The sequence below is a fragment of the Anabrus simplex genome, chromosome X (genome assembly GCF_040414725.1).
Source record: "Anabrus simplex isolate iqAnaSimp1 chromosome X, ASM4041472v1, whole genome shotgun sequence".
NCBI lineage: Eukaryota > Metazoa > Arthropoda > Insecta > Orthoptera > Tettigoniidae > Anabrus > Anabrus simplex.
Window position 1 is genome coordinate 104,102,892 of NC_090279.1, and position 11,385 is coordinate 104,114,276.

General features: G+C 38.4%; 1 protein-coding gene across 1 annotated transcript in view; it reads left to right on the forward strand.

Moving 5' to 3' along the window:
- Cdk1 (Cyclin-dependent kinase 1) overlaps positions 1-3,518 on the forward strand; it is a 224,788-nt gene extending 221,270 nt beyond the window's left edge. Inside the window, exon 7 of the mRNA XM_067159281.2 lies at positions 1,225-3,518. Coding sequence (XP_067015382.1) covers positions 1,225-1,335 — 111 coding nt within the window. The 3' untranslated portion in view covers positions 1,336-3,518. The remainder of the gene's footprint in view (positions 1-1,224) is intronic.
- Positions 3,519-11,385: the final 7,867 nt, after the last annotated feature.

Below are 11,385 nucleotides of genomic sequence, written 5' to 3' on the forward strand. Positions count from 1 at the left end.
CAGTGCTACTGCCATTTCTTCGACAGGAAGGTAACATTCTTTTTCAGCAGGACAGTGCACGTCCAGATACAGCTGCTGTGACACAACTTGCTCTATGTGGTGTAAAACAACTGCCCTGGCCAGCACCCTTTTTTAGCAGAGTATTATAAACGAGTGTAAAATATTTTATGAAGATGTGGTTTACATTACTTCTCCAGCAACCTCCCACCATCCCACACCCCTCAGCTCTGCCATAGCGGAAACCACGCCTTACCCCTCCAACCCACAATTCACAAACTGTCTGCTCTCGGCGTATAAAACAGTTTGTTAGAACAGTGAAAACGACGAGTTGTGGTCATAGCCATCTAGTCGGTAGTAGTCTATGGCATAGAAGCTTTCTCTTATTTCCACGTAGTTCAGTTTCTAGCAGAATTCTTAGATTCTCTTGCGGACTCCTGAAAACAATTTGGCTAGAGTAAATTTAGAGAGGCGCAGCAATTTTTTTCATCTAGACTGCTTTCATATTTTCAGATGTGCCTATAGATTCCATTTGGAAAGGCACATATCATTTCCAAGCCAAGCATTGTTATCGATGAGATTTTGGCACTTAGCCTGGAGATGTTTGTCAGTATTGCAGGTGCGCCATATCCTGGATGTGCATGGTGTAGGTAGTTACCGATGTTTGCAGTGTGTTGCCTAGGAATTTGAAGTTCTTCCTTATTTGTTTTCATAATGTTACAGTGAATCCTAGCTGTCGGATAGGGCGAAGGTTCAGGATTCATTTGAATAGTTTGTTGTATTAGAAGCCATTTCTTTTCATTCAGTTTTGCCTTAATCTATGTTTGTGAGATTCTTCATTCTCTCAAAAATCAAAATAGAAGATACCTGGGAAAATAAAAATTATCCTTTGAATAATTCTCATGGTGGATAAGTGAAATTAGAAAATTATATTTTTCAGGTATTTTCTCATTTAATTATCCTGCATTAGTTTTGACAGACTAAAGAACCCCAAATAGAGCAATAGAGCCACTGAATTTACAGTGTGTATTCGTGTAGAACACTTTGTAGTTATGTTGTAAAAAAAACATCTTGGCAAACAATTACATATTCAGCAAGTTCTGTTATGAGCTCCTTGGTGACATTACTTGAGTGGTTTGAGTTGGCTGTATTACTGTGCAGTGTAAAATATGGAGGGATTTCATTAATTGTAAGCGGTGTTTAGAACGTACAATTTTATTTTTTCAGAAAATGCTGACCTACGATCCTGCAGACAGAATATCTGCAAAGGCAGCGGTGAATCACCCGTACTTCGACGGGCTGGACAAGAGCTCCCTGGCCTGTTCATCTGTGGAGTGATATTCGTACATTGAATTGGCGAAAGAAACTGTGACGTTACTGAACATCATTATTTCAGTGTTGTTGTTGTTTTTTTTTTTTACTCCTGTCTCATTTAGTTTAAGATTTTCTCTAGTGAAGGACTTCAAGTAGGATGTAAACTGGAGTTAATTTGTGGTCATCGTGTGTTCGCTAGATTCTGCAGTCATTCAAAGATAGGAATATACAACAAAAATTAACCATCAGTCATTGTAATAGACTGGACAGAATTGAAGATCAGTGTGCTACACCATATCTTCAGGAGTTAACTTGGTTCCTGTTGAATAGAATCTCCTCATTCATTTCCTCTTAATGAACAAGTGTCTGTTCTTTACTGGAAAGTCAGTTTCATGAACTGTTTGGTTTGGACCAAACAGAATGCAACGAAACTCGTAGGATTATATTTACATACGTACACATTGTAATTTTTTGCTGCGTTTTACGAGTGGAGTCTGGTAAGGTGAGCTGCCCTTCTGCAGTACCGTAGGCTATGGAGACAGATAATGGGATGTGTTACAAATGCGATGTTGCGATGAAAGCTAGTGAGGTAAGACATCAGGACGTTACTGCACGCCTGCTGTTCCCTCATTTGTGCTGGTAAAAAACTATCTAGATTACCAAGATTCATACTTCCATTATATTCAGCACGGAAGTATTAAAACCCTAATATTATTATATATTCATATACAGTACAAGTTAGGAAAATAGGGGGCCGATGACCTTTAGATGTTAGGCCGCTTTAAACAACAATCATCATCATCTGCGTAAGATAGGTTTCTAGAGTATGAAGTTCAGTTCTTGTCAAAATCCTATTTTCGGTATGAATTGTTTTATGTTGGTAACTAAAAATAAAATTTCAGCATACCAGATTTACCCATGTAATCTTTTGCCAGGGTTTATAAAATAATCTAGAGTGGGCCCTTTGAGATGAAGCCTGTAATGAAAAAATTAAGACGTACCGTATATTTTCACACCCTAATTTTAGAAACGGGGATTTTTTTTTAAATTTGTAATTGTTCAAAAACCATAAGTTGTACAGTAAAATAAATATGTTTAGTTTGTCTGAGCAATTTGCAATATGAAAAGACAAATTTCTCAGACACATACCAATAACAAATCTGTAGAAACTTGCAATATTTTCTTCATAATGGGCAGGGAGACATCGCACAAACTAGTATTACTTCGAACAAAAATACCGTGATAGTTATAAATGACTAGCCTTACCCTCTGTAATTTTTAATGCTCTTACTTTTTCTGTGGCTTTTAACAGACACATTTCAAACATAACCACATATCCAAACAGTTTTCCAGTTGTGTGTTCACACATCATATTTTTTTATTTTTAAACTTAAGTTTTATTGTGGGGAAATGCCCAGCAGTTACTTGTTCAAGACTAGCTTTATTTTTCCTCCAGTCGTATAAGGAACACTCATCCACATTTCACAGTACTACTACTAATATGTTCTTCCTCTTCAAAGATGTGGAGCTTTTCTTTAGTCGTGGACGAAAGTACTCTAGTAGTAATTGGTCAGGCATAAAGTCGGTGGCATTTTGTTGCTACTATTACGGTAAAACTTGCTGTGTAAATTGAATATTTCAATTTACTTCTGTCCATTGCAGCAGACTACTGTTCATTTCACACTTTGTTGTTTATAAACTTGAGTCAAAAATTGTTTTCTCCATTTCTCATAATCTCCAATAAATACTGCACACTGTCATGCTCTTTACAGACATACCGTCAAAGGGGGTGATTTCGGACGGTTTTGAGGTTAATTTCGTCTTAACTCACGAAGGGAATCTTAAATTGTATTGTTCATCATCCTAATAATGAGGAATATATCCAATTAATGCAATACCCTACAAACGAAAAATATACGCCAACGCAGGTTTTCCTGAGAAAACAAAAAATAGTGTCCGAATTCACCCCGTGGCGCACATGCATAAGTGACTTATATTTATATTGTTTTTGTAAAGTAATATCTATCAATACGGAAATGAAACTTATAAACAACATGCATTTTAAACCGCTGTCCGAAGTTTCAAGGCGTATTAGGTGATTTCGGACATAAATAGTCCTTTATTTCAGTTCTTTATGCTTTTTGCTTCAGTTTGTGATATTTAAAGTGTTCTTGCGGTGTCCAAAATATTACTAGCTGGTTAAAATCATTGTAATGATAAATGTAATGTGTTACTGTTGGATCTTTTTTTTTTTTCCTAACAAGGTAAATATGAAGTTTTCCGGTCTAAATTGAAATATTAATAGTTATAAATTGTACAAAGATCCTACCGAGAAATCTTCATAATTTTTCTTACAAACGATACAAATCTCACTGCAAAAAAAAGGCCAATACGTGAACATGTAGTTGCCATGGCCTATAAATCTAAAATGCATTTTCTTTGAAAATAAACATTCCTCTCTTCTCAACTTGGACTGGAACTATTTTCAAAATTTGTTCTTTAGCTATTGTATCCTCAGCAGGGATGTTACGGAACTCAAACATTTTTCTGCTATTTTTATATGGGCGCAAGTATTTGACATCCACATCCCTTGAACGAATATTTCAGGCTAGGCCAAAATACTGCGTGTATGCTCTTTGTTCCTCAACTTGTATTTATAATCTGCAACAAGGAAAGCCTCTTCTTGCAACACCAGAACGTCATTACATTCATTGTGTGCTTCATAGCATTAATTTTAACCGCTGCTGCCAGCGCCATCACTTGCTTCTGCACTGCTTTCATTTCGGCGGAAGTCACGGCCAAAAATCGACTTCCCAGGAAGAACATTTTCTTTGCGGCGGCATCGGGAAGTAGCAGGTTGTGTTGGGTTGGAGCCTGGCCGGAGGGTGACGAGCTTCCTTGAGCATTTCCTTCTTCCTCATTTAACATTGGTTGTCTTCCCATTTTTTGGATGTACATTCTTCACTTTATTTTGTAGGGTGGACAAAGGCAAACCATAGAAACCAAATGCTTTCCTATAAGACAACTTGCCACTTTTAATATCACGTACGGCTTTTTCTAATAATTTTGGTTTGTAACTACCCCTCGAAGCAGCTTCTTTCTGCCTCTGATAATTTCTAGGCATTGTCCGAAATCACCCAGACTGCTTTCAATTTTCAGTAAAATGTGCGTACAACACTCTCTTTCACTAAATCACACCAAAATTCCACAGCAATCGTTTATAAACACTTCAGTCAGTTGATCTCATTAAGAACCATAGTTATAATGCATTCCTTCCGACCGCGACAATCGAAAGTATCCACTTAATGATAATGCATGAACTTTCAATAATGCCAGTGCACACGGGAAATTTTCCAAAGTACGAAGTCGATTCGTAATAAAAAAGCCCACAACGCGGGAAACATAACCTCAAGGTCAAACTAAAACGTGCGCGGAAGTGCAAACCACCGGCGGCTCGTTGCTATGCGACAAAATACGGCAAATCTACCATACTGTCCGAAACCACCCCGTTTGACGGTACTATTGAAATAATTTCTATCCTTTGCAGAAAGTGTATTGTGTGGTCAGCACCACTGAGTCTATGTACAGTTTACTAGTTTTACTGCATGTACTGCAGTCCATCCGATTTGAAAATTTGAAATAATACTAGTAAAACCCAGTACAACGTTAGTCTTTCAGAGCCGGACTGAGTGGCTCAGACTGTTGAGGCGCTGGTCTTCTGACCCCAGCTTGGCAGATTCGATCCAGTCTAGTGGTATATGAAGGTGCTTAAATATGTCGGCCTCATGTCTGTAGATTTACTGGCACGTAGAACAACTCCTGCAGGACAAAATTGTGGCACCTGGGAATCTCTGAAAACTGTAAAAGAATTATTTAGTGGGACTTAAATTAAAGGATATTATTATTTAGTCTTTTAAAGGGGTGGTCTTTTAACCTATATATGCCCAGAGCTTTTATCTTTCTCAGATCTTGACGTTATTTTAGTCATCTCATCATCGTTGACTAACTCCAGTTTCCCAGGTGTGGTATGCGAGCCCCTTCCATTTTGTTCTGTCTATGAACCATTCTTCGTTCACAATCCACTCCCAATCCTGACCTCTCTCCTCTACATCCTTCTTCACTAAGTCTGTCCATTTTTCTGTATGTCTGCTCACTGGTCTCTTTCCCCTGATTTCTCTTTCTTGCAGACCTGTGGGCACTCATTCTTTTCACATGACCAAAACACTTCAGTCTTGCCTTTCGGATCTTCTGGTGTAAGGAGTCTTCTAGTCCTAAGTCTTCTCTGACTTTTTCGTTCCTGATTTTATCCCTCCTGGTCTTCTGGATCATTGTGCATAGGAACTTCATTTCTGCTGCTTGGAGTTTAGAGTTGTCCTTTCTTGTTAATGTAGCAGTTTCCAGGCTGTATGTGAGGATAGGGGTGTAGTGTGATTTATACAGTGTCATCTTTGTTTTGAGTGGTACTTGTTTATCCCATAGTAGCCGAGTAGCTGTCTTACTTCAAGGTAAAAATGTATTGCTTTGCTGATTCGACTATTTACGTCATAGATTCACCATTAAGTATTTATTTATTTTCCACCTCGTCAATACAAATGATTGCTTAAGGCAATTTAATGGTTAAAAGTGGTACACATTTCGTATATTATCAACATCTTCAGCCACATAACACTTTAGATGAAAAATACATAAATTGACAAAGTAATGCTTTAGAGGAAGTGTCCTTCATATTTAGCTAAGTTATCCTTAGACATTATACTACCCAAGTACTTAAATTCTGTGACACTGTCCAGCTTAGTGCCATTTAGCATGATTTCTGGCTGATTGTCACCCTTCTGTACCTTCAACACCACAGCTTTAGACTTGTTGATGTTTAATCCATATCTCTCAAACTCCTGACTCCACCCCTGCATCTTTTTCTGAGTTACCCCAAATGACTACATAATCTGCAAATGCTTTTAAGTCTTGTTGCCCCTTTTCTTTTAGCGCCTTTAATATGGTATCCATTACAATGATAAATAATGGGGGCTCCCTTTATTGTCTCAAACCAGTCTTGACAGGCCAGAACCGACTTGTACACAGCTTCTGGTTTTCTCGTAAAGCACCTTAACTTTTGTCTCGAACTTCGAGCTTTCTCAGGCACTCCCAAATAAGCTCCCTTGGTATGCTGTCATAGGCCTTTGCGATGTCAAGGAACAGTAGATATATAAAGGCTTCTCTTTTTCCCAATGTTTTTCCATCAGCATCCTGACAGCAAATGTAAGATCTGTTCTTGATCTTCCAGGCCTAAAGCCGTATTGTTCCTCTTCTAAAAGTGCTTCTACAATTTCTCGTAGTCTATTCTGTATAATTTTTTCCAGAATTTTTAGTCCATGAGAGAGTAGAGTGATGCCACGGTAGTTGGTACATTTTCGCCTGCTGCCTTTCTTGAATATAGGTACAATTATACCTTTCCAGTCTTCTGGGATGGTATTTTTCTGCCATACTGCATTTAGGAGTCTATATAGCCATTGGATTGCTCTTAACACGTCCACACTTAACTCATCTATTCCTGCAGCTTTCCCTTTCTTCATACTTGTAAGGCTCTTCTCTATCTCCATCCAAGTGATGGATGGCTTCATATTTTTACTGGGCTCTTCACTTTTTCCATATTCTTCTCTGTTTTGAATTACATTTGATGTCTCTCCTTTCAGGAGCTTGTCAAAGAAGGTCTTGAATTCTCTCCTGATTCCATCTTCCTCTCGTACTGCTGATCCACTGTCCTGCTCTATTGCCTTGATGTCTTCTAGGTTATTTTGCTTGTTTTTAATTACCCTGTAAAGAAGTTTCTTGTTTCCTCTGCTGTCCTCTTCCAACTTTTCCACAAACCCATTCCATTTTTTTCTCTTCTCTTACTATCCTCTTAGCTGTAACTTTTTTTGCCCTGTAGAGTTCCTGTAGTTTAGTTATTTCTTGGCCACATGGATCTTGTGCATCTCTTCGCTTTTCTTTGTCTAGCATCTTTTTGCCCAATTTCTCTCCTTTATAGCCAATCTGACTGTCATGGTCGATCCTGTTACTCCACCCACCAAAGTATCCTAAAAAAATTTCCATTCTTCTTCTACTGTATTCATTTCCCCTTTTGGTAATTGTCTCTGTATCCTTATTTTATATTCTTCCTTCAGCTTGGCTTTTTCTAATTTCCAAGTCTTCACTTTATGTTTTCTTTTTCTTTTCTTCGGGGTTGTGTTAGCCACATGTTTTAGGTCTGCAATCTATGATCACTGTCCATACTCTCACTGGGGATAATTTTGAAATCAGTTACATATTTCCCTCCTCCTTTGTTAGTGATGATATATTCGATGAGAGACTTATGTTTTCCATCCCAGCTATATCTTGATATCTTGTGGCTGTCTTGTTTTTGGAAGAAGGTATTTTTGATGATCAATCCATTTCTTCTGCACAAATCAAGCAGTTGTTCGCCTTCTGCATTTCTGTTCCCAAACCCATGTGGTCCAATGATTTCCTCATAACGAAGTCTGTCTGTCCCAACTTGTGCATTTAAGTCCCCAGTGATGACAGTTTCTTCATCAATTATATCTTCTAGATCTTGACAGAATTGTTCCTTGAGCACTACATCCAACCTGTGGTGCATATACCTGCACTCCATGTAATGTGTGGACTCCAGCTGCATAGATAATTTAATGATCCTATCATTCTTATACGACACTTCGGTAATGGCGTCCATGTCTTTTGTTGTCAGGAAAGGTACACCATTTCTGGCCTCTCCCTCGCGTCCACTCCATACTAATTTGTAGCCATCTCTGAGGATTTTGCTACCTGCCTTTCTCCATTGTGTTTCACTCATTCCCAATATGGATAGTATAGTTATACTCCAAACGCTTTACTTCTAAGTTGACATTTCGCAAAACAAATGAGCATCGCCTCACCTCTGTTGCCAGATTACTACTGCCAACACAATATCTACACTAACGTAATACATTACAGAGCCATTGTTGTCAAGAAGCTTATACGTGCTGACATGGGCACAGAGGTTGTGTGGTTACCGTAAATTGATAAGCGTGCTCTTCTGCGCTGAAATGAATACCTGTTTGCTCATAAAATCCAATATGATTGATAGCACATGAGCATAATGAGAATTTCCTGTTGGTATCATCTTTTCTTTTAACCACCTGCGGAAGCACTCGACCAGACATTGGCAATGAACACAGACATTGACAAACAGTGGTCATAACATGACTCCACTCAAACATTCACACTCTTGTCTGATTTTCCTCTTCCTAATTATGACCATTAAATTAGCTCAAAACACAATTACATCGTTATTTGTTCTGATGAACTGCATTTTATACCTGAACCCCTTGTTAAGAACGGATATCAAATTCTCATCGCTGTATTATGGTGGTGACATGATTCCAGGAATGTGTGTGGTATCTGATAGTCTACCATCATTCCGCAGTGTAAATTTAGGGTTTTCGGCTTTCCAAATCAGAAAGTTATTGAATCCTGGTTAATGTTGTGTATCCTTTATCAGCTGAAGTGAAAAGTCCTCAATTTAGCATGCCCTTGGAAAATAGGTGCATTGCCCGTAATAATTTCTGTTTAAATACGTAATCACAGCATAAATAGTTTTTATAACCATTAAGACTCAAAACATGTAATGCAGATTAGTGAAACCTATGTTTCGGTCTAGCTCTGGGTGGGGGAGTTGAATGCATAATCAGGATGTAATATCAGAAGATTGGGTGTAAAGCCTATGAGGAGGTGTAAATGAACTACTGTTGTGGCGTACAGGAGAACTTGCGCCCTTCCCTCGCCCAACATTATGGTGTTGTTTACAGCTAGTGCAATGAGTGTAGTTTTTCCATCATGTTGCTGCTTAAATTTGTTTCACTGTGCAAACTATTGAAATAACTGAACATGAACTAAGTATTGGAATTATGCCAGGAAGTGGAAATTTACCTTTCCACACTGAGCCCCTGGTGCCAGTTTTCTCCCTGTGATCTGGCCATTATTAGCATTTTTTGTGATGTTTTACTTTTTTTTATAAAAGCATTTGGAACAAATTACTTTACATCCCAACATCTCATCACTTACCTGCAATAATTATTATACTAATCCCCTTTGTCCTAAGTAAAGGCACCTGTTTGTGTTGAAAATTTTTGCCTAATTTTGTCATTTTTGGAGATATCAATTAATTTATTTATTTAACCCAATGTGTACAATCAAGTTTTTCACCACCCTGTCATTTCTGTGATTAGAGATTGAGGTCTGCTTACACATTCCATTAAATGGTATTTAGAGCATGGATTATTGCATTTCTTGCAGAGGCAATCATCCTTGGGTTCATGGAATGCCTCATTCTGGCAGATCCTTGAATGAAACCCGTGGGCTGCAAATCGTGTGTATAGATGTCGAAGTTTGAAATTCGGTCCCTTCCAAATTTCTGACTTCATTGCATCAGCTTCCTTTATTTCTTGGGGTATGTAGTCGGATTTTTTCCATCTCTCCTCGATGATAGTTTTATATGCATGCGTTTGCGGTAAATCAAAAATGTGCTTTGTCTTCCATGAAGAAGGTTTCCTGCGTTATTTGATAGGCGTAGCTATTTCTTGAGAATTTTGATATTGAGAGAGCTCTCTTAATAAATCTCGCTTTGACGCTTTCTGGCTTCCTAAAGTTGTTCACCGACAAGTAAGGCCAAATTAACTGAATACCATGTGTGGCAGTCGGCATAACTTTAATTTTGAAAAGTTTCATTGCTGTTGATAGGGATAGGTTTTGGAGTTTGGGGATGTCGTATGAGACTTTCATTTCTGCTGTAGCTCGCTCCTGTCAATGTAGTGATAAAGTAGTTCCAGTAGTTTGTAATAAGACACCCAGGTGTTTGAAGTTGGATACAAATTCTAAAGGTTCCTCTCTACATTTTAGTTGATCCATATTAGATATCCTTCCTCCCCTTCTAAATTTTCTAGCCTTTGTTTTGGAACCATTTATTTCCATAGAATTATCTTTCGTCTATACCCTAATGTTCTCCCTGGCAGTTTGTAGGTCCTCACGGTATCTTGAAAGGATGACCATGTCATCCGCATACATAAGCAGTTTGACTGATCCCGAGTCTATAGATTGCCCAATATCCGAGGTCATTACGTTAAAGAGAACTAGACTCATCGGATCCCCTTGTAGAACACCCTTGGTTTGAGTGATACTCCTCGACGTGGTGATGTCATCATAGATTGTTACATAGTTCACATTTAAAATTGATTTCAATGTTTCTACTTCACTATTGGAAGTTCCTAATATGTTTTCTAATTTATGGATAAGTATCCTTCTGTTCATGCTGTCAAATGCCTTAGAATAGTCCATATAGATTGCATACAGCGGTCTACCAGGTTGCGCTAAGGTCGTTATTTCTTGCACAAGATCCTGCACAGCCTGTAGAGTTGATTTCCCCGGAGTAAAGCCGTATTGATTCGAAGGTATGTTAGCACGTAGACTTTGTTCCATCTGTCTTAGGAGTTTAGAGAAGGTTTTGAACATAACATTTTCCAGGGCAATTCCTCTGCAAGAGTTTGGATCCTCCTCCTTCCCTTTTCCTTTGTAGATCATAACTATAAGTGTCTTCCTCCATTGTTCTGGAATTGACTTATGTTTTAGACATTCATTGAATAGGCATGTTAGCGGATCTAGCAGGTCATGGAGTGTGTCTTTTAAATGTTCTATGTAAATCCCATCAGGTCCAGTCGCTTTGTTATTTTTCCCATTGCTTATAAGTTGGCTGACCTCCCCTGTTGTGATAGAGTGCGTGTCCTGAATATTTGTTACTTGCGGAGTGAAGCCGTTTGTCCTTTTGTTCGTTTCCCCAAGAAGATGACGAAAATGTGATTCCCGTTGCGACATGTTTACAAGAGGAGTTGATGCCTGATTCTTTAAGTGCTTTAAGATTTTATAAGGCTTCGCTTCGCCTCGAAAAATAACTTCTCTTCTATATATAAATTATAATTTGTTTTCTTTTCCTTTAGTGGAGTTCTATATTTCCGACGTTCTTCAGCATATTTCGCTAGCGCGTCCCTAGCA